General features: G+C 34.6%; 1 protein-coding gene across 5 annotated transcripts in view; it reads left to right on the top strand.

Annotated features, from left to right (window-relative positions):
* ACAP2 (ArfGAP with coiled-coil, ankyrin repeat and PH domains 2) overlaps positions 1 to 22,215 on the top strand; it is a 164,587-nt gene extending 142,372 nt beyond the window's left edge. For 2 of the 5 annotated variants that reach the window (XM_049710469.1, XM_049710468.1), the window contains 11 exons: positions 758 to 966; positions 1,307 to 1,376; positions 3,101 to 3,192; positions 4,923 to 5,107; positions 5,770 to 5,874; positions 6,262 to 6,354; positions 7,413 to 7,600; positions 8,025 to 8,134; positions 9,418 to 9,528; positions 11,743 to 11,804; positions 17,690 to 22,215. In XM_049710469.1, the coding sequence (XP_049566426.1) occupies positions 758 to 966; positions 1,307 to 1,376; positions 3,101 to 3,192; positions 4,923 to 5,107; positions 5,770 to 5,874; positions 6,262 to 6,354; positions 7,413 to 7,600; positions 8,025 to 8,134; positions 9,418 to 9,528; positions 11,743 to 11,804; positions 17,690 to 17,790 (1,326 nt within the window). In that variant the 3' untranslated portion in view covers positions 17,791 to 22,215. Of the gene's footprint in view, positions 1 to 757; positions 967 to 1,306; positions 1,377 to 3,100; positions 3,193 to 4,922; positions 5,108 to 5,769; positions 5,875 to 6,261; positions 6,355 to 7,412; positions 7,601 to 8,024; positions 8,135 to 9,417; positions 9,529 to 11,742; positions 17,486 to 17,689 lie in introns of all 5 variants that reach the window. The other 3 variants (XR_007477632.1, XM_004278771.4, XM_049710470.1) reach the window with 3 other exon arrangements.
* Positions 22,216 to 24,038: the final 1,823 nt, after the last annotated feature.

Below are 24,038 nucleotides of genomic sequence, written 5' to 3'. Positions count from 1 at the left end.
GAGTTTTCAAGAAGGGCAAGACAAGGGCCAAATTATATTTCTGTTGATTTTATACTAAAATACTGGCTTGTTGAAATGTTTTTAAACCAGAAGACTTTTTAGGTCATATCTTTAATTGCTTAGGATCCCCAAACTACATGTTTGTATTTGGTCGTTATTGGTATAGACTTTGTTGTTCACTTAAAAAAATAGCTTTTTGCTTATCTACCACCTTTGCTTTTCTCCTCGTTTCGCCTGAGATTTTAGACATCGTGCATTCTGTTGTTGATTCACTCGTAATTATAATTATGCAATTGATCTCCTCATTAGTAAAAGGCCATATCATTTTCAGTAATTCACTGCAGTAATTGAAACAACTTGCTTGCAGTTCATTGAATACCTTGGAAAAACTTGGTATAAAATAGTATTTATTTTATTCTTGAGTCTTTATAGTCTCACGTGTACTCTCTCTGTCTCTCATCCTGTGTGTTAATTTACTGTTCCCCTTTCTCTTTGCCATTTTATCTTGTACATACATTCATTGTGTCGGGTTATTTTTCAATATTAATGTGTTTCTCCCCACAAGACTAAAGGCCAATTTGATGGAGGAAACTATATCTTTTCATCCTTGAATCCCCGGTGCTTAGAACAGTGCCTGGCTTAGGCCCATAATAGGCCTTCAATTTGTTGATTAGAAGCATTTGTTTGGAGCATGCAGTGTGCAACGTAGTATTACAATCCTTTTTTTTTTTTTTTTAATAATTCTTAATTCTTTTAGAAGCTGGATAAGAAATCATCTCCATCCACGGGAAGCCTGGATTCTGGAAATGAGTCAAAAGATAAATTATTGAAAGGAGAAAGTGCATTGCAGCGAGTCCAGTGTATTCCTGGCAATGCCAGCTGTTGTGACTGTGGTCTGGCAGACCCACGGTGGGCCAGCATCAACCTGGGCATCACCCTGTGTATCGAGTGTTCTGGGATTCACCGGTGGGTAGGCCTGCCCAGGATGAGAGACTTCTTTCCGTTAAACACACATTGTAAATTACTGTGTCTCATTGGTTAGAGGACCTTTCCCACTTGCCTAGTTTGACTGCCAGTGTGTTTTTGTATCTTTTATGAAGTGGATAAAATTCTGGTTTGTGAAGTACTTTTGAGGACTTTGATTCACCATTCATTATTAACTAGAAGATCTGTCCCTATTTATGTATGTGTTGAGGCCTATATTAGAGACTATGTCACATTAAGAGAGAAAAATAACTTGCATAATGTGCAAATAGAGACTTGAAAGTTTTATATATTAATGCAATCTTTTTTTTCCCCCACTTAGGAGTCTTGGAGTTCACTTTTCAAAAGTACGATCTTTAACTTTAGACACCTGGGAGCCTGAACTTTTAAAGGTAAAATGAATATTTGCTTAAAAATATTTTATGTTTTCACATAAAAGTCAAGATTTTATTTATTTTTTTGCCACATAGCTGTGCAGGATCTTAGTTCCCCTACCAGGGATTGAATCCGTGCCCCCTGCAGTGGAAAGGCAGAGTTCTAACCACTGGACTGCCAGGGAATCCCCCAAAGTCAAGATTTTAGATCTGGTTTTACAAATGTGTGAGTTTCTCAGTGCTAACAGTGAATTAAATTGTATTGGAACATATCTGATGTTATTTTGGCAAATCTGGTGTTCTGTTATTGGTTTTTTAAATTGCTAAGCTTATCATGTAGCACTCTTAACTCCACGTCAGTTCACTTTTTTTTTTTTTTTTGCGGTACGCGGGCCTTTCACTGTTGTGGCCCTCTCCCATTGCGGAGCACAGGCTCTGGACGCACAGGCTCAGCGGCCATGGCTCACGGGCCCAGCCGCTCCGCGGCATGTGGGATCCTCCTGGACCAGGGCAAGAACCCGTGCCCCCTGCATCGGCAGGCGGACTCTTAACCACTGCGCCACCAGGGAAGCCCTGTCAGTTCACTTTTTAAGGAAACCAGCACCCCTGCATTTTTGTTTTCTCACAAATTATGTTAGATTCTGTGCCTTAATCTTATATTTTATAATTACATAAATTCTTGTTAAAAATATTAGATATTGCTATAGTGAGCTGCGTGACGGATTGGTATAGCATGTCATTATCATTGCATATTTTAGCATAACACATTTGCAAATTTACATTTTTAAGGGGTAGTAGTCATCAGACTAAGACATCCTTTTTCCTGTGTAAGGATTCATATCTATGAAAATGTCATAAATGATTTTATATCACAACTGGGTTTTTAATATTTACAAAATTCATACTGGTTAATAGTATACCCATTTTAATTCCCACCATTTAGTTTACCATACTGTAAAAAATATACGTTTGTTTAAAGGTTGTAGTGTATCTTACATTTATTTCTGTCTGAAAATTGTGTTCTTAATGTGCTTGTGTTTTTATTTCAATCCATAAATAAACCAATAATCCTGTCAATTAAGTAAAGTAAAAAGTTTTCTTTGTGGAATCACTGTGGAAACGTCTAAATGAAAAGTGATTAAGTTGGCTCCTGTGGTAGAGCCCTATTTCGATAGATTCCATAAATTGTTATGAATTCAAAGGAGAAGAAAGTGGGGGGTGGGGGCTAGCAATCTAATTTCTGCATCAACTTTGCGTGTAGATATGAACTCAGTGGATTCAGTTTAGAAGCTTTGGTTGAAACACAACTGTCTGATACATTTAAAAAATATTTAGAAATACTTATAAATAAAGTGTAAGGAAAAAATAGTTTGCTTCAATTCTGAGTTGTTTAAACCTTACCATGTCTGGACTTAGGCTTCTTTTTTCAGTTAACTTAGCAGATGTTGTGAATGTGTAGCCTTGTGCTAGCCACAGTAAGGGATAGAAATCTGGTAGAAGATGGGTGAGGAGAAACGCTTTCTTGAGGAGTAGTAATCTTCTAGGGGAGGTATTCTGGTGAAGAATGGCAAAATGGTGATATTGCTCTCAGTCCTTGTCTCCTTTTGTTTTAACTTTAAGCATCTTTGTGAAATGAGCATTTGCAGAACATGCAAAAAGAACTAAGTAGCTCTGTTTGCTTAAGGATTTATATAGTGTTTTTTAGGAAATTATTGCTTATTTTCTGTCTTTCTGCCAAACAGCTTATGTGTGAGTTGGGGAATGATGTTATGAATAGAGTTTATGAAGCTAATGTGGAAAAAATGGGAATAAAGAAACCGCAACCAGGACAAAGGTACTGTTGTGTTAATGTGTTACCTCATCCCCCCCCCAACCATCTTGAATATAGCTGTTATTTTATTTCACTTTAATTGATATGTATTATTGAAGCAGACTGTTCAGAAGAGATCATTACTGCTTCTGTTAAAATGTGGCTGTGTCTCTCTTGGGTTTGTTAATTAGATAATTATATTTTACTAGTCAGATAATAAATTATAGTCTCCAGATGAGAGAGAATCTTAAAAATTAAGGCTCCGGGGCTTCCCTGGTGGCGCAGTGGTTAAGAATCCGCTTGCCAATGCAGGGGACACAGGTTCGAGCCCTGGCCCAGGAAGATCCCACATGCCGCGGAGCAACTAAGCCCGTGGGCCACAACTACCGAGCCTGCGCTCTAGAGCCTGTGAGCCACAACTGCTGAGCCTGCATGCCACAACTACTGAAGCCTGCACGCCTAGATCCCATGCTCCACAAGAGAAGCCACCACAATGAGAAGCCCGCACACTGCATTGAAGAGTAGCCCCTGCTCGCCACAACTAGAGAAAGCCCGCGCACAGCAACAAAGACCCAAAGTAGCCAGAAATAAATAAATTAAAAATAAATTAATTTTAAAAAAAGGCTCCACATAGGAATATAAAAACTCTTAGCAGTTAAAGGAGACAAAGTTCTGTTAGTGGCAGGCCTTTAAAAAGAGTTAATCTGTTCATTAATGTCTCCAAGGATCAAGTTTCTACTACCTACAATGAATAGTATCACATTGTTTGACTTCGTTCTGCAAATATTTGTTAATTATGTATTTCATACATGGCATTATTATATTGAAGAATTACAGATGAAAAGGGTAGCTTCTGGTAGGGGAGAGTACTTACTTAATTGCTCTGTTTGAAATTTTACTTCCAATTCTATATATGGAGACTCTGAACGAAGTGGCCGCCTTCAAGGTAGATAATTAGTTTTGTTGTTCATGTTATTTTTAGACTTTATGATTCTTTATATTAGGTATTAAAATTTTATTTGCCATAATCCTGTGTTTGATTATATTTTTATGATAATTAATACTTTTAAAAAGTTATTGCCCTCTAAACCAATACCACTTAAATCAGATTCTTATTTTTTTGCTAAAGCATGTCTGTTTGAGTTATTTCAGACCTTGAGATATCCTATTTTAGCCAAAGACCTAGGCATTTTAGAAAGATGTAAGTAAGAAAAGGTATAGAACAAACTTGGTGTTTTATAGTTGTATCATAAATCAAAAATTTTAAATGTGATACCTTTTTTGGTCCCCCTTAAGTTAGAAATGCTATGTTGTTTTGAAGTAGTTGTCTTACGAAGAATTATGGTCATGACTAGTGATAGTTCAGTATGTGACATTATTTATCGGAGTAAAAATGGAATTAAAGTTAACTTCTGTAAATTTTAATAGTTTCTTGGTAATGTTTTTCATTCTGTAAAAAGCAAAAGAGAATATGTATGGGAATGAATGAGCATAGAAATTAAGACAATAAGAGAGTGCCATGTTAATACTTGTGATTTTTCATTTTATTGTTTGTTTTTCATTTAAACATGAAATCATAGTTCATTAAATATTGGGAAGGAAAACATGTTGTAGAATGTTGCAAATTCAGTTTTAACTAGTATGACATTTAGTGACTTTCTTTGAAAAATTCAATATGTAATGGCTTCTTTTCAGTATTAGCCATGCTAAGAGATTAAGCAGAACATCATGACATTTTTATGTATACCAACCAGACAGGAGAAAGAGGCGTATATCAGAGCAAAATATGTGGAGAGAAAATTTGTGGATAAATATTCTATATCATCATCACCTCCTGAGCAGGAAAAACAGATTGTCTCCAAAAGTTGTGAAGAAAAGAGGCTGAGCATTTCTAAACTTGGGCCAAGTGAACAAGTTAGAGCATCTCCCCAAAGTTCAGGTATTACGGTTTACTTGTTATCTATATAAATATTTTCTTAAGCTGAAGTCACTTTCTTAATCTCTGAATTAGTAGCTGTTGTAGATTTTTTAAATGCTAAAAACTGTTTCCTTCTGTATATCCTACAGAAAAATTGGATTTCTCTGTCTTTAAAACAGTTAAATTTAAGCAGTGTTCTGATAATTCACATTTCTAGGTACACTTGACCCTTGAACAACTCGGGGGTTGGGGCACTGACTCTCCGATCAGTTGAAACTTCTCATATAATTTGTAGTTGGCCCTCCATGTATGCGTTTCCTCCATGTCTGCTCTGCAGTTCCTCTGTATCATTGGTTCTGCATCCGTGGATGCCACCAATCCCAGATCATGTGGTACTGTAGTATTTAGTATTGAAAAAATCTGAGTATATGTGGACCCACGTAGTTCAAACCTGTGTTGTTCAAGGTTCAACCATAATGTGTATATTCTTAAGGAATAAAACTGCTTAAAATGAAAGGGGAGATGGGAATTGCAAATCTGTCATGCAAAAAGCCCTAAATATCTGATTAACCACCTAATAGCCTTCCTGTTTTTTCCTCCTAAATTTTTCCCAGTAACGTTTTTTCCTGCCCTTTTCCCTTCTTATGGCCTGCTTTGTGCTTTGCTAACTTGCATGTCCCCAGTGATTGCTGTAAATAGCGACGAGGCCAGGAGGGAGTCTCTGTTCTGTCCTGATGAGCTAGATTCACTCTTCTCCTACTTTGATACTTCTTCAAAACTACGTAGTAGTAAGTACTACTCTTGTGGAGCATTCACAAGTCTGTGCCCGTGGTCATTGTGCGGTGTGGCCATTTCTCTAGATGTTACCCATTGTCTCAGAATTACACATTACTTACAGTCATACGATAAATTAACTCTTTACTACCCCTGACACATTACGGGGTAGTGAGATATGTTGCGACTCTGAAAATAAGTTTATTGCCATGCTTCATGACTGATTCATATTTTGATACGTGAAGTGTTCCAAAGGATTAAAATTGTCGTAAATTTATTCTACTGGTGGTGGCTGAGATCACGTTGATGTATCAGAGCTCATTTTAAAACCTCATTGATTGTGGGACTTTTTTTCTTAATGGTGCAAACTTTAATCACTAGCTGGTTTTTCTTTAAAACAGTCAAAAGTAATGACAGTGGAATCCAGCAGAGCTCTGATGATGGAAGAGAATCTTTACCTTCCACAGTGTCAGCCAATAGTTTATATGAGCCGGGTGAGTTTTGGTGAAATTCCATGTTAATTGGTATTGTTTGCTGAAAAATGCATGTGGAAAATGCCAAGTTTGATTAAATAGTTTCTGAAGGAAGTGGTTAGTCTTTCAGAAGGTACTAAGGGGCAGTTAATACTGCTGAATGAGAAAGCAGCTATTTTCATATTTGGAAGTTCTCTCTTAGCTGTACATTTTTCTGAGCCTCAAGATATGTGTCAATAGCTAAGGATAATTTTTAATCCACGTGAATGGTATTTCTTACTACCCGTTATGTTTCTTTGTGGCTGTCTTTTCTTATCAGGAGAAAGAGATCATCAAATCCCCCACATCCCCCCCCAAGTTAGGTTTTTCTTCTGACCTGTGCTTTCCTCCTATATTCTCTCCTTTATGATTTCAGTGGTTATGATCTTGCAGAATACTCAGGATAGTAAGCATTCTTTAAATTATTTGAATTGCTTGTACTGCAAATTGTGATGATGGTATTGGACCATTCTAGGAATAAAGTGAGGTTTGGTCTAGTAGTGAAATCCTTTAGGGGTTCTTACTGCCTCTTCTGAGTCTCTAAGTCCAGGCTTATACTCATATATACCTAATTTTAATCTAATACAGAGTAATTTACCTATCCATTGGATACTGGCAAGACCATAAAGGCCTGGTGTACTAGTCGATGTATTTATAAGAGAAGAAGGTTGTGGAGAGTGATTAGTCTATAGGAAATAAGATTCCTTTGTGAACATCTCCCATTAGCTCATTTTGTTAAACTAGTGGTTTCTTATGTCACAACTTTCATACTGTGATACAGGTAAGAGTTCGCTTTTTTAAAAAGCTGTGGTAAGATACACATAACGTAAAATTTACCATCTTAACAATTTTCAAGTGTACAGTTCAGTGGCATTAAATCTATTCACACTGTTGTGCTGCCATCACCACCATCTATCCACAGAACTCTTTTCATCTTACAGAACTGAAATTCTGTACCTATGAAGCAATGACTCCCCATTCCTTCCCTCCCTCCTTGCCAAGAGCTCATTTTTATTGATGTATTTGTGTTTGCTTTTCAGAGACAGAAAGGCAGGATTCTTCTGTGTTTCTCGACTCTCAACATCTTAATCCAGGACTCCAGCTTTATAGGGCTTCGTATGAAAAAAATCTTCCTAAAATGGCTGAAGCTTTGGCTCATGGCGCAGATGTGAACTGGCCTAATTCTGAGGAAAACAAAGCAACACCACTTATTCAGGCTGTATTAGGGGTATGAATTTGTAAATTCAGGTCTTCAGTGGTAGTAGAGCATAAAAAAAAAATCATCATTCATTTTGAGCATAGCTTTAACATTATTGTTTGCTTTAAGAGATGGGATAGAAAATAGAAGCAGCAGCTAGTAGTGATTTCTGAACATCACTTGGTATAAGCTCAATTTTTTTTCTTAATGAGGGAGTTCTAGTAATGAAAGTAGTGGGTTTTGCTAGATCACAAACTGCAAATTGAATCCCAGTTAGAAGTAGTTCTTGGGAAGAAAATAATATATCATTTTTCTGCTTTTTGCAGGGGGGTATTTTCTCTTTTGGGGAAAATACAATAGAAAGGCTATTAGAGTAAAGTAAATACTCTGTTAATAGAAATATATTGTTGTTTGTTTGCTTTTTCTCCATTGTTATCTTCTTTTTTCCTCTAAGGGCTCTTTGGTGACATGCGAGTTTCTCCTTCAGAATGGTGCTAATGTGAACCAGAGAGATGTGCAAGGGCGGGGACCACTGCACCATGCCACTGTCTTAGGGCACACGGGGTAAACTAGTGCTTATATATATATTTAAGTAGATTTTATTTGAAAAAATTATTTTGAAATAATGTTTTGCTCTTTCTCAGGTTAAGATTGTTAGCTAGAGCTTATAAAGTTATACTTTCCTTGACTTATACTCTCATGCTGGAACTTAAAATTTTTAAAAATTTCATTCAGAAAAAAGATATGGTTACTTTTCAGATAAGAAAATTGCCAAGCTTACTTTGAACTTTACTAATTCTTTATATAGATCTGTTTTAGTATTTAAAACTGGTGATTTCATCAGGCAACTTAAGTCTGTATTTGTGTATATTTATGCATGTACATACATTATGTAGATAGCACATACATTTTGGGAGAGTTTTGTAACTTTGTAAATTTTAGTTTTCCCACAAGGTAGTTAATTCTTATTTTGTGCTATTGATGTGTGGCTTCTGGAGCAATATTTAGATTCACAGAACAATAAAGCCGTAAAAATGGGCTTTCTACTAGAGGGTACAAATAAAGTCAAAATATTGGCCTTATGTAAAGTTTGTGTCATAGGTCATTGTTTTTCAATAAAACATCTCAGGATCTCCAAGTCTTATTACCTGGACAAACAAGAAACTGTCCTTTTTTAATGTTTATTTTATAGCATCTTCTATTTTCATCATAGCTTATTTTGTTTCCCTCTATTAGCAAGAAGATTCAGTTCAATAACTTTATCATAAACACTTTTCTCTACTTAAAAATGGTTGTATTTAACTCATCCTTTGTATTTTCTTCATAATCATAATTATTCCCATTTTACTTTGTAGACTCCATTTATTCATTTTCATTTTTTTTCATTTTTTGTCAGTTTCTTCAAGTTATGAATATTTGTGGAATACAGCGGCAAGATTACTTCCCACTCGTTGCTGTTGTATTATCGTTAATGTATTATGATGTTAACATTGCCTTGGCTTTCTTCTTTCCCAGATAATGACCTTGAGTGATTTTTGTTTTATTTACATTTATAGTTATCTGTGTACATCTTTTTATGATATTCTTGGAGGGTAGGGACCATAATTTACACATCTCACTATGCTGTATATTATCAGGTTAAATGTGAAAATTTCATAAGATTTATAAAATGTTGATCATGGTAGATTTTTATTATTAGAGTCAATATTCAATAAATCTTTGTAGAATGAATCAAGAATTTCCTAATGAAAATGTTATTTCTTTAAGTAGTGCTTTTTATTTCTTAAGGTGAATATTAATTTTTTTTCTTATCGGCAATATCTCATAAACACTGTTCCCTTAAACAGGCAGGTATGTTTATTCCTAAAACGAGGTGCCAATCAACATGCCACTGATGAAGAAGGGAAGGACCCTTTGAGTATAGCTGTGGAAGCAGCCAACGCTGATATAGTGACTTTGTAAGTGTTTTCTTTTCACTTGATTATTTTCCATACACCGTATTACTTAATACAGTGTTTAAACGTAGAGTTTCGTGTGTAGGCATGAAATTTAAACTTGGTTCTTTACTAGAAGCCATTTACTTCTCTAAGCACGTTAAATGTATGAAGCACTTTACATACATGAACTTACTTGGTTCCCACCTCAACCCTGTGAGGAAGGTTTTATTATTATCAGCCTCATTTTATAAGGAAGCCAAGCCACAAATAATTTGAGAAGCTAGTAAGTGGTAGGGCTGGGATTTGAAACCAAGAATTCTGGCTCTAAAACCCATGTGCTTAGCCACTTCTGTTATACTGCCTGGCCAGTAGGAACAGAAAATCAGTAACTTTTCTGATTCTTTAACTCTCAGTACAGTACTGGGGTGGGAGTTGGATTGGTATAGTAACAGGCAATTTTTCGACTACCTCAGGAATTAGAAGATTATAAGCAGGGAAGCCAACTGCACTGATGTTAGTAACTTTTGCAGTTGCATTTCCTTTGGGCAGTGATAATTAGGGGACCTGTTTGTACTTATTTTTTTAAAGAATTATTCGTATGAGTCCTCTATTTTGAGGTAAAAATATTTGTTTTGGAATGTTTGAATACACTTTAACATGACCTACTAAAGAAAGAATCTTGAGGTCTTTATTTGGTTTTCATCTTAGATCAGAGTTGTTCATTACACTTGGAATCTAGGAATGTGGTTGTCACCTACACTTTATTGTTGTGTAGGGAGTCTCAAGCATATGTTGTATGAATCGCTTATTCAGTCTATTCTGAATGAAGCCCAGAATTGCTGATTCCCTGTTAAATAAGTAGAGATAGTTCCATCTACACTACTGAATTTCAGTCACTTACAGATAGAAACTCCCTTGACTGTCTTGAACTCCCGAGCTCCTACTGAGAATTCTTGACTTGCCATATATCACCCCTCCCTGACCCCTGCCAGATTAAAACAAAACGAAAAAACAAAAGAGCAAGACATATTTTCTCTGTACTTAGCTTCTTTTCCTCACTGGAGGGGTTATTGTTATTATGGAGACTATTGTAGGAAAATTTACATCTATTAAATCATTATAGACTTAAAATTGGAGAAAGATAAGTTATTAAAGAAAAGATAGGAGTGATATACAGAGAAATTAACCCTGGCTGCAGCTTCCCAGGCAATTCTTACGGTAATGGGCCTTCTTCCCCCAAAATATGGTCCCAAATTGTCTTAAGTTTTCTCATTTTACTTTGTATGAGGACGTCAGTTTCACTTACAATTTTTTGAAACAGGCATCCTCTGTGAAAAGTCCAAATACCAAAAAGGGAGACTTATCTTGCTATTATTAATTCACACAATGGTTGGAAAGGAAATGGCAGGGAATTGTGGTACTTTGAAGATAAAAAAAGCCCATGTCAGATGTGGCAACTGCCAGAGAGAGCATGCTAGAAGAGGGTGACAGAAGTCTGGGAAGGCGTTGAGGATTTGGCGGCCTGGAGGACAGGCAAGAAGTACAGAGTAGGAGAGGGGCACCACAGGTAACATTTGCCTGTTTCAAAACGTTGCTTAAAGTCAGTAAGAAAATGAGAGGAAATTCTTGTTTCCTTAATCCAGTGCTACAGGTCTTCCTGCTGCCAGGATAAATAACCCAAAAAAGAATGTATAATCAATACGGTAACCATGCAAAAATCTTGGTAACCTATGGTCACTTATTATAATGTCTGTAGGTCAGAATATATCCCTAGTATTTATAGATAACACGTGCTATTTATACATCTGGAACTACCGTACCTCAGGGTGAACCAGAATGAACTTACGACAGGCTATTGCTTCCATTCTGTAGAAGCAATAATTTCAGCAGTTGGCAGTTAAAGTTTGACAGGTTGCTTTAGGAGCCAGGAATTCTCTGTGTCTGGAGGAAGTAAGCTGCTAGAGGTGCTGCCAGGAACCTGCTTAAACAGAAGTGAAATGCCCTTGTTAGAAGTCTTTTATTGTCTTCTCTCATGAGAATTGTATAAGATAAAATACAGTTATTTTTGTATCTCAGATTGCTGGGCCTGATAAACTAAAAGTACTTTTGTTTCAGTGGCAAATACTGGTAAAAGAAAAAATTACATGAATACGTCTTAGCTGCGTATGTAATTCATTAGCTTATGAATATTTATATTGTATAACTTATCTAAAAAATTCTTTTATTTAATTTTAGGTTACGTTTAGCAAGAATGAATGAAGAGATGCGGGAATCAGAAGGACTTTATGGACAGCCAGGTCAATATTCTACTAATAACCATACTGAAATGCAGTATAAGAAATGCATCCAGGAATTTATCAGTTTACAATTGGAAGATTCATAGTTCTTTAGCAAACTAACTTAATGCTACAGAGTTTTTATAAATTACTTGTAAATTGTGAGTTGTTAGGTATATATACTGTACTTACTGAATTCTTGGGAGTGGCTCACTCCCGAGCCTTTAAAAATCCGTAACTATTCCTATTACAGAACACATTTACTTGCTGTATCTAACTCTGGCTGCTGACTTCTTTATCTGCTGTACAGATGTCTTCCATATACATTCCAGAGAGGCGAATGGAATGATAACATATCTTTATACACTTACAGCAGCACAGCAGTCATTTTCTTTTTGGCTGTCAAGTGAATATAACAAAATTGTTTTCTTTTTGTTATTCAGGGAATTTCTATAAATTGTGTTCAGGGAAAAAAACAAATCACTATGTGTTGACATATAAAAGTCAGTATGGAAAATGCCTAGAAGAAGTTTATTAAATTAAGAGTTCCGTATTTGATCTAAAAATGAGTGGAAGGTTTAAGAATAAAATTTACCACTAGGTTAAGAAGTCCATAATGCAAATGGAGTTAGTTTAAAAGGTATAGGGAAAAGGTCAAATTTTATCTTGTACCTTTGCCCCAAGTAATTGTACAATATCTGTTGGATAAATGGAAGTATTTAGAAGAATATTTCATGAGCTTGATGGATGGCAAAGTAGACGTATTCTTATTAGAGAGAACTCAGGATCAGCTCAATTCTCATTTTGAGTAATTTTTGAGTCGAGATGTCAAGAAAAGCAAGAAATGTTGCTGATCAGATTTCTTTCTTTGATGAACATATCCTGATTAGACATTCTTCACAAAGAAGAGAGTAATAATTAGATCTCCAGTTTCATGAATTTGAGTATATGAATTACTAATTTATCTGTTTTAAATTCATATACATGCTGGTTAAAAATTTTAGGAATTCATGACTAAAATAATTGAGAATGTTCAGTTTTAAGTGAGTATGTTTGATTTTTTTTCAATGACTACTAATATATTATTTTAAAAGTGGCTTGTGATATCATCTATCTTTCCTGTTTAAGTATGTTTTGAAATTTCTGTACTTTATGCTAGCTTCAGCCATTTACTTTTATTTTAGCCAGATTAATATATAACTAAGATAAATATGGGGCCATTCCTTTCTCAGAGGACTGTATTTATGACTTATTTTTGGTCTACTTTAATAGGAACAAATAAGAACTTTGAGAATAGAGGCACTTCAGCTAGATACTTCTAATCTAGGGTGTCCCACTTTAATCCTATGGATCAAACAGTACTACTGACTCATGATGTACCAAGATGTAAGAGTGCTGATTAAGGGTGAAGTCTCAGCGTTAATTCTGAATTTCACCCATTTGTTTTAAACTTGAATGTTAGACTTTAAATACATTATAATTTTGTAACAGATATACACTTAAGTGATAGTATTACTAGGCCATTTTTGAGGCCTTTATGTTTAAGCACTTTAAAATGAAAATTATTCAAAGACTATGACCTGATTCGTGAGGTAAGAGTGAACTTCAAGATTTTAAGTTAAACAGTTTTTTTTTTCCTGACATTTTAAGTGTAAATGTTTTCTTAAGGTGTTTGCTGATGAAGCTGCACCCAGCTGATTAGTCAGAAGGTCGGTGGGTGACTTTTCTCTGGAGCTGGGAAGCTTGGAAGGACAGGTCTTCTTATGTTCTTGCAGCTTCTAGTTCCACCTAAACTGCTCGGGCTTCTGCTCCCATCTAGGAGCATTCAAATGTCTCTTTCACTGTCGTTTTATGTATACGTTTATGAGTATATACCTTCCGCTCAACAGTAGAAAAACAGATTTTTCCAATTTATTTGAATGAAAATTTGAAGAAAAGGCTTATTTAAAAAAAAAAAAAGCTTGGGCTTCCCTGGTGGCGCAGTGGTTGAGAGTCCGTCCGCCTGCCGATGCAGGGGACACGGGTTCGTGCCCTGGCCCGGGAAGATCCCACATGCCGCAGAGCGGCTGGGCCCGTGAGTCGTGGCTGCTGAGCCTGCGCATCCGGAGCCTGTGCTCCGCAGCGGGAGAGGCCACAACAGTGAGAGGCCCGCGTACTGCAAAAAAATAATAATAAAAGTAAAAAAACAAGCTTTCCTACCACTCAAATTTTAGCTTAGAAAAGATTAAAAAATAGATCAGAAGTCTGGAAATGGTATATCAGCAGAATAAAATGAGATTCTGATTTGGTAATAATTAGATTTTAAATTCATTTGGGGGTCTCGTAGTTAAAGCAGAACAACTTTATACTTATACAGGTGACATGGTAAAATGGCTCAGCAATTGCTCTCTGGCTTCTTTTCCTTTATGAGTCTTGGGAGAGCAGATATTTTTGCTCAGGCAGCAGGTCTTTTTTCTTCTCTGCTTATCGCTGTAAATTTCCCTCTCATAGATTTTGGTTGGTTGTTTTATCTAGATCCTTTTTTTGTTGCCTAGCAATAGAAGGAAAACTTCAGAATTCTGGGTAGTTTTAAAAGGCGGGTATTTTCAATTTTTTCATTATGAAGAGCCCTACCGTTAAAAGACTCAGATATAATCTTTGGGAATGATGGACCTATGTCTAGGAAACCCCACTTTTGAACTTTCTGTCTACAACCGTACGGACCTGAGACTCCCTGTTTTTTGCAAGGCGACTTAAGAGCACACATTTCCTGAGGGGAAGATGTATCCTTCTTTGTCAGTTCCCACAACTCATAGGACTGGGTGGGTGGGTGCAACATCACGCCGTTCTCTCAATTGTTGGAAACCAGTTTGGTGGTTCCCACAGTCTCTGGCTCTGTGACTCCTCTTGATTGTTGGCAGAGTTTCTCAGCCAGTTGAAAATCACTGCTTTAGTGAACCACTACTGGTTACGTGAGTATGTTGCTGATGAAGATTGATCATTGATCTAATCAGTTACAAAAAGGAAGCTGTAATCAGCCCAGAAGGGGCAGGAGCATACACTGATCACCTGGGAGTAGGGTCTCACAAGCTGTCATATCTTTGAGGGGAGTACATTTTGAGAGCAAAATTAGGAAAATCTTGGATCATCACTGCTGTTGCAGTGCTTATTCTGAATACCAAAAATCGAGAACTGTTTTAAACTATCAGTGGAAATATAGCAGTCCACATTTCAAAAAACTCAGAACTGTCCAGGCACATGGAAAAGTTAACTTTCTGAAGAGAAATAAAATGTGATGAAGTAATTTAAAGAATATAACTTAGTATTACAAATATTGGGTGGTTAGTTGTTTACTGTTTATAATAGACTGTTAAATGTACTCATATGAACTTTCCAGGGCAACATATTCTGGGTCATTGTTTATGTATTGTAGTGTAGACAAGTTATATTTGCCGTGGGAAACATTCTAAATGATGAAAATTGTATTTAAAGAATCATATTGAAGTTCAATTTGTGTTAACTATATTAAATATCTTAGTCACTATTGTTATCGTAACGTTTGCTTTTTGACAACACATTTTGAGGCCTAAGAAAGGTATTATATTGATAAGTCCCTTAATTAACATTTGGTTAGAAACTGAATGTTAACAAAAAGTTTTGTGTATGTGTGTGAAGGTGAGACTTCCTTTTGTATTGTATTAACTCTCTTAAAATGTATTCGGTAAGTGAAACCAATGAGTAGTGTAGCACCAACACGTTCCTTCAAGGAAGCATTTAATCCAGTGAATTAAAAAAATCTTATAATTTGTTTTGCATGGTACAATGGTTCTACTAAAATGTACTTGTGTAGTAGATACTTTAAAAACAAAAACTGGGAAACCACAAAAAGAAAAAAAAAAATCTCACAACCTGTTATACAAAATATGCATTGCTAATAGTAGAAGCCATATATTGCCATTGTACTGTTGTAATACTTAAGATTGCTCACCTGGTGCTATCTGTAAACTATTTGGCATTAGCATCTATTAGATACTTCTTCCTATTTCTTCTTGAATGTATAATGTGTGCCTTTTAAGTTATTTCTGGTGTTGAATGGTAAAATCAGTGTGGTATTTTTGTATTATAATCTGCACTTTACACTTTCTTGGAAAGTAAAACTCCAGACTCTCCAGTTTAAATAGTATTTTTAAAATATTTATAATGTTTACAGTAAATATTTTAAATATTTGAATTCAACATCTAAGAATAAGAAAAAAGTTTAAATATTTTATATGGTTTGTTAAGTGATGTTTAATGTTTGTCTATTCTCAGTTTATTTTATATCTTTTAGAGTGGCTAATAATGGGAATAGATTGTAGTTTGTCTTTTAATGTGGGGTGAACTTTTATGAAATGAAACATGGGTGTAATTGAATTGTCTTACCCATTGTTCCACCATATCAACCTTTATTGTTTTAGTAACAATAATATGAGTTAGATGTTACTCTTAGCCAACCTATTAAGATTCTCTTCTTACTGTATTTTTTCTTTTTAAAGTAGATTGATTGATTCAGGTCATGAGAAAATTTCCAGGGCTAAATGAAAAACTACATAGAGATTTTAATAACTTGCTTTTTACATTGACTAAATATTAAAAGCATTAACATTTTTTTATTGAAAATCTTGGTTTATGCTATTAGACCTTTTACTAGATCTGTATCCCCCTCCCCCAGATTTTTTCTAATTCTCTGGCTTTTGGTATGACATCTGTTGCCTCAAAAAAAATCTCACTTTTTAAAAGCTGACAAAACTTACTGCACTATTAACAACAACTGTAGCAATGAGTGTATAATAAGATGGATGCAAGGTATCTTATGGGGAATAATTATAAAACCATGTTCCAACACTAATCATCTAAAACAGTATTTGACAGTCTAAATTCTGTTTTCTAAATCAGAAAACAGAATTATGCCCAGCTTCTGCATAAAGCTAATATGTTTAACAGGAAGCATTCATGATGAATGATTCATCTTGAAAATAAGATTTCATTGTATACAAATCTTTTGTCTGAGGAGTTAGCCTTTATGTGTGTTATATATTTAGTTTTTCATTGCAAGAAAAATAGTATTCAATCCACTATAATATCAGTATCTACAATCTTCTCTACAAGCATATTTGTACGTATAAACATTTGTATTACTCTAATTTAACAGATGTCTTTGATATTTATTCCCCTTTTGTCATAGCATCCTTGCTCATATGACCTACACTAAATGAAAAACTGACTAAATGTGAAATGATTTTAAAGTCATTTTCTAGGCTTTATTTTATAAGCCTAGTAAAAAGTGGATTAGGTGCATTAGTTTGAGTTAAGAATTAAAGTTTGAGTAAAGACTTACTTTTTCACATGCTATTTAAATTAAAATGCCTTTAATTAAAAGATAATATTAAAATATGAGGCTTTTTTTCCCACATGGTTATTAGTTTTGTCTTGCTAATAACTTGCATCCAACAGAAACATTAGTGTTTGTTTTTGGTCTTTTCTTTTGGCCTTGATCAAGGGAAATATTTATTTAAAGAATGCTTTGTTTATTTAGAATGACGTGATTTACCTCATTTAGAATGACTTTTATTTCTCATGTGTTAATAAATGTATTTCTTTATATTGCTTTAAAACACTTGCATCTTTGCTCTTTTCTAACTCTGAACTTTCCTCTGTGGCTGCATCTGAGGTGCTTTTTTCAGGTATAGTTTTTTTTTTTTTTCTTCCACTGTATACTTTTCCAGCACTTATATTTAGTTGGTCTTTTTTCTTCCAAAAATGCTCATCTGAACAAAATTTTAATGTAATGAATTATAAAATAGTTACTAGTCGTAAAAATGAATGTTGTTTATTAATGCTTTCAATTGTGTAAATTTTAAAAGTCTCCTCATTTTACTTTCATGCAGGTGATGAAACTTACCAGGATATTTTTCGTGATTTCTCCCAAATGGCATCCAATAATCCAGAGAAACTAAATCGTTTCCAGCAAGATTCACAGAAATTTTGAGTTTTTTTAAGAAGGGGAAAATAGTAAATCTGGTGACTCCCTAAAGTATACATTTGAAAGCTCACAGATTTTTACTTCTTTAATTCTACTTACTTACTTTTAGTAGCTATTGAGTTTTTTGGGAAAAAGGTACCCGTTCATTGATATTTTTATAAATCAAAACATAGATCTCTAGTAGTTGGGAGAGGAACCTACTTTAAGACTTCTTTTATTAAAATTTTTTTTAAAGCCTGTTTAAAGGGCTATTTTTTATAGATTAAAATTTAAATCTAGACTTAGGCCATCTCTAGGTTACAAGATGCTAAGAGTTTAGACAAAATAATCTTTTTTTCCCAGTGGGTGGTAGCATTGAATTTTTTCTTCTGTGCACTGTGCCCAGGATCGTTCAATCAAGCATATCGGCATCGAGTGGGAGCCTGATGTCCTGCCTGACTTGAGAATATGTCTTTGCTTTAGCTTCCCTGATGTTGGTGATTCAGAAATAGTTTTTTTCTGTTTGTTTGTTTGTTTCTTGGTAGCCTAGCTGTCATATACACAATATGTAATTTAATTATTAGAACTAGAGAATGCATGCCCCCCCATTTGCTCAAAAATGCAGTTATATTCCTCAGTTATTGTCCAGTACTTTAACGTACATACAGTGGCTGTACAGATTGACATAACTCAGTCCTTTAGATTTATTCCATTTTATGAAGGAAAAAAAAACAACCCTTGACAATAGTTTTTTTTTAATTACCAAAAGAATCTCATAGCAGTTGTAGTTCTTCATTGTTTAGTTGATTTCCTAAAACCTTGACAAATTTATTGATGTAACAAAACTGTGTTTCAAAAGTTACTTGAATGTTGCAAAATTATGCTTTCATCAGTTGTAACTATCAAAGGAAAAGTTGACTTATAAAATAATGTAGAATTTATATTTGAAATGTGTCCTTTTCCAGATACAATTTTGCTATTGCTCCTAGTGAAAGGAAAAATATCTCTGTAAAAGGAGTAAAAAAGACTCAAGTTTTTTTAGTTTATACTAAAATATACAGCAATAAATTGCTTTTTAATTCTTCTAACATCTCCTGTGTACTTGTACACGGTATACATTCTTTTAAATTATAGCATCTCTATAGCTTTAGTATTTGGTTACATGAATCACAGACCCTTGAATTCCAAAATATTATGGGTATACTAATTTTCCAGGTATATGCTACAGATTAGTCTGATTCTATCTTTGATTGACGTATCTTGTCAGGAGTATAAAATAAGTAATTTGCCTTATGGTTTCTTTCTGATATTGTCATAATTAAGTTTAACTTTCTTTTTCAAGTTACATGTAAATAATATTATTGATACTCAGTTTCTAAATGAGAGGTTTTTAAACTTGAGTTGCCAAATGAGTACAGAAATTATATTTCATTGGGTAGATAATAAATTTTCTAACATTTTCCCACCAGTAAGTAGAGTTTTCTAAGTTGACTGAACATCAAATCAGAATCTGTCTAAACAGGAATTATACTGACATAAATTCATATCACAGAAAAGGTTCCATATTTGTTTGGCCAAATTGCATGCATATAATGCTTATTTAGTAATAATTGCTGTGTATTAGATAAGGATACAAATATATTTAGGGATTATTTCTAAGGAAATGCTAACTTCCAAAGGCTTGTATTTTAATTGCAACAATACCAGGAACCTTAAATCTTTCCTGTTTCACCTCAGAGTCACAGGTCACCGGGCTTTGCAAAAGTCTGATTTGTAGCATTTTTATTAGTGTACTTTGAAATTAATTGTCCGAAAATCTCAAGGAGAAGGAAATATGTTGAGAAAAGAAAGAAACAAAGAAAGGAAGAAAGAAAAAAAGAGAAAAGAGTGCCTCACTTTTCCTTTGTAGTGCCTATTCCTGTTTTGCTCCTAGGAATTCATCTGACCTTTATCTGAGGAAGCCTAGGCAGTTTACCTTTTGGATACAACCTTTGGTCTTCAGATCACTTCTGGGATCTCTGGTTGTAAAAGCAATTCTTGATCATACTCTTAACTCCTGTGGCTTCAGTCATGAGTTGTTAATGTGGCAGTAATTAGTGTCTACTTAAATTTAATTGTTAGAGATGTATTTGAAGTACACTAAAGATCATGGTTCTGAATATCTTCAGAGAAAGTGAAATCTTTAACAGTACAGGGAGCCTGTACGTACAAAAATACACTTCTGTGGCTTGACTTCTTGAATATGCGGAGACCCAATTTGGATTAAATTTGGCAGAAATGATGCAGGAGTAACAGCAAGGTTTTAAAGTAAATTAATGGTTACAAGTAGTTACAGAGTAGGTTGGCTCTTAACCAAGGTGAATTAGCTGTGTCAACTAATAGCCTTTCTGTAGTATGTAACAAATCTTAGTTTCATTATGCTGTGAATTATTCAGTATCATATGATAAATTATAGTTTAAACAACGTTAGTCATACTCTTGGGCTTCAGAAATCAATTTGACTGTCCTTTGTTTTCATTCCCTCACTGATCTGCTAGTATTAGTTTCTGATTCCTTGTCATTATTCCATTAACTCATTAACTTAAAAGTTAGAGTAATCTGAAAATAAGAATAGCAGTACTATGAGGAATTCATAAAATACAGTTTCATGTTAGAACTAGACTAAAGGTAATTGCATAGTTATTTGCAATTTTTTCATTGTAACACTTACATGTTTAAGATTTCTAAGGTTTTAAAAATTACCTTTGGTACAATCCTTAGAAATTCAGAAATTTCCAGGGATTCACTATATTACATTGTTTACCTAATTTATACTGGTCTTTGTAGATTTTAATCAACTTTGGTGTTTACTTTGTAAAACATACAGATTTTATTTGGAATATTACTTTGGTTCTTCATGGGTGCATTTTGAAAAAAACTTATACTTTCACAGTCTGGACAGCTTAAGTTTGTGATGTGTTAAAGCAGTATTTTAAAAATATAATTTTACACATGTGAAGTGGGGTCACGATAAACCAAATTGTATTTAAGATTAAATTTACTATCCATTTTGAATAAGACATTCCCATATCACTCTTACATTGTGGAATTAACTTTTCTGTTTGATAGCACTTTCGACTATGGACATGAGCTGGAAAAATGCTATATTTTTATAGAATTGTCTGTTCAGAATGACTTCAGACCTGCATGATATAGTGGAAAGAGCACTGACTAGTTACTTACTACTCTTACTGGATTCAGAGCTCCTCACAAATAAAATGAGTGGGACGAAACAAGGTGAAACTGTAACAGCATCCCTTGGTGTACTGTTCCGCTGCTCACATCTGCTCACAGTGTGCTTTGCCGTTACTCACAGTAGGACTTCTGAGATCTTAATCTAAGAGCACCAACAGTGTCTCTTCTTTGATCCTGGGCTGCTCCTCTTGTTTGACAGAGCAGGTCACTGGTTTGCTGGTTGGTGGCGTAGCTGACACCAGAACCCCTGTCTGACTAGTAGTCAGAGGCACTTTACTCATATCATGAAATGATTTGAAATCATTGTAAAGCAGCAAAATTGGATAATGACTGCCAGCTTTCCTTGTGCTTTGATAACGAAGACTCCAAGTATTCTGGAGAACCTGGATATAAAATTACTTTGAAGGACTAGATTAGGGTTTAAATACGTTAAATTGTAGGGAATTGTATATATTTGCAATAACAAACATTGATGAAGGCAAAACGTTGTAAAGGCAATTCTAGTTCACATATGCTTATCAATTTCTTGATGCTTCTAAACGAAGACAACTGAAAGGGGCATGGATTCAGTTTGGCCAAATCCTGACATCTATAAATATGATTTTGGGGGCATCTTTTTCTATTTACATAAATTATCTACTAAAATAAGGTAATGGGGGGAGGGAAGTAAGGTTTTGATTAAGTAAACTTTTCTCTACATTGCTCTTTTCACTATCTTATGTACTAGATTTTCTTATTTTTCCTCAACACACCTCCCACCTTTTGGGTGTTCATTTTAAACAGGGAAAGCTCGCTACATTATAAAGAATGTTGGCACCATTTATTTTACACAAAGGCTAAAGGTTAACTTTTGGAAGTGATGAGCTACTTTTCTATATGTGTTTACTCGTGCTTTGTGATATTTCTGGATCATTCCAGTCATAAAGACTTATTACATGTAATATTTCCTGCTACCTGTGAAAAGGTATAGTTTAAAGAATGTATAACCAACAATCCATTTACTTTTTATTAGTATGTAGAGGATTTATTTGTATCTAATTCATGAATGTAGTTTTACTGTAGGATGTCACTGTAAATGGAACAAAGTACATTATCTTTATAGTTATTCTAAAATGTATATTATGTAAGAATTGTAAATATTATACCTGATTAAACTCTTTGTATGCCAAGAAATTATGTCAAGTCAATAAAAATCTCACCTCTGGCATAGTTCTATTATGCTCAGACTTCCACTTTATTGTGAACTACAATTGCAGACATACCTGTTAACAACTGTCATGTTTAAGGTCCTGTATTCCTTTCCAACGCTGTCACACTGGTACAGATTGATCCTATTTGCTGATTGCTTCAACCATGAAATCCATTTTGATCTTTTAAATATTTTCTTCTGCCCGATCACAGAGCGGTATGGCTCCCAGTTCATTAGCTAAAAACCACAGAAGGCCTTTTTTGCTGTAGCTCTAATTTTTTTCTATTATGATTGAGATATCTGTTGAAGTTTCTAATCTAGGCAACACATTTACACTCAATCCTTTTAGTAAACAAACAAACAACATGTTTTTGCATGAAATGAGATTGAAGGAATAGAGGCTTGAAGGAACAGACCTGGCAGTGAATTGCCTGCTTTTGCCTTTCCTTTAAAAGTTAGTTGAAAGCAGACACTTAAAACTTTTCTATGTAATTTGCTTTATTCCACTTCATTTCATTTTCATAATAGTTCTTTGACAAAGAGAATCCAAACTGACAGTAAATGTTTTCAATTAAAACAGCTTACTTTTCGTTATTACAAAACAGTGCTTTTTCATCGTAGAAAAATGTTTAAGTAATGATAAGTAAAAAGAATTCCATCCTAATTCCATCATCTGCCTGTGATGTTCATGTGTGGCTAGTAGATGGTAGCTACTAGCTACATGTGGCTATTGAAATTTAATTAAAAGACAAAATTAAGAGTTCAGTTCATCTGTGGAATTGCCACATTTAAGAGCTGACTAGCCATGTGCCCAGTGACTACTGTTTTGAACAGGGCAGATAATAGAGCATATTCATCCTAGGAAGTTCTATTTGACAGTTACCAAGTACGGGGCAAGCTGTTACTTCTTTGGTATATACCCTTCTAGACCTTTGGGTGTATGTATTATATTTATATACAATGGGATCATACTGATTTGCCAACTGCTTCTTTCACTTAATAAATGAGGAACAAGTTTCTAAGTCCTTAAGTAATCTGCATCACTTTGGGAAGGATTTCTTTAAATGTTTTTATTATGGAAACTTTCAAACATATACAAAAGTAGAGACAATAACTTCAGTAGCTGTTAGCTCATGGCTCACATTGTTTTATCTATACTCCCACCCATTTTTCCTCTTCATTTTTTTTAAACCAAATGCCAGACATTTCAACAAATCGTTGAGTGTGTCTCTAAATATCGTATGATAGCGCTTATTATGCAGAATCTTTAAAAAAATGATACAAATGAACTTATTTACAAAACAGAAAACAGAACAAACTTAGGGTTACCAGAGGGGAAGGGTGGTGGGGGGTTGGCGTTAGTTAGGGAGTTTGGGACTGACTTGTACACGCGGCTATATTTAAAACAGATCACCAGCAGGGACCTACTGTGTAACTGCAGGGAACACTGCTCAATATTAGGTAACAACCTAAATGGGAAAAGAATCCAAAAAAGAATAGATACATGTATATGTATAACTGAATCACTTTGCTGTACACCTGAAACTAAGACAACATTTGTTAATCAGCTCTCCTCCAATATAAAATAAAAGGTTAAAAACAAAGGGGGAAAAAAAGGACTGTTTTAAAAAAATCATATCACCTTCCTTAAAATATGAAACTATATAGTCAATATTCAAATTTTCCCAATGTCTTAGGTGTGTTCTTTAAAAACAGATTTTTCAAATCAGAATTCATGTAAGTTCCATTCATTGCAATTGGCTAATATATCTCTTGAGTCTCTATAGGTTCTTCTATTTATCACTTTAAAAAATTTCCCTTATAGTTTGTTGAATACATCACTCTTAATGAC

The sequence above is a fragment of the Orcinus orca genome, chromosome 5, assembly GCF_937001465.1.
Source record: "Orcinus orca chromosome 5, mOrcOrc1.1, whole genome shotgun sequence".
Classification (NCBI taxonomy): Eukaryota; Metazoa; Chordata; class Mammalia; order Artiodactyla; family Delphinidae; genus Orcinus; species Orcinus orca.
The sequence above is the reverse complement of the archived record's forward strand: the minus strand, read 5'-3'. Positions and strand labels throughout refer to the sequence as shown.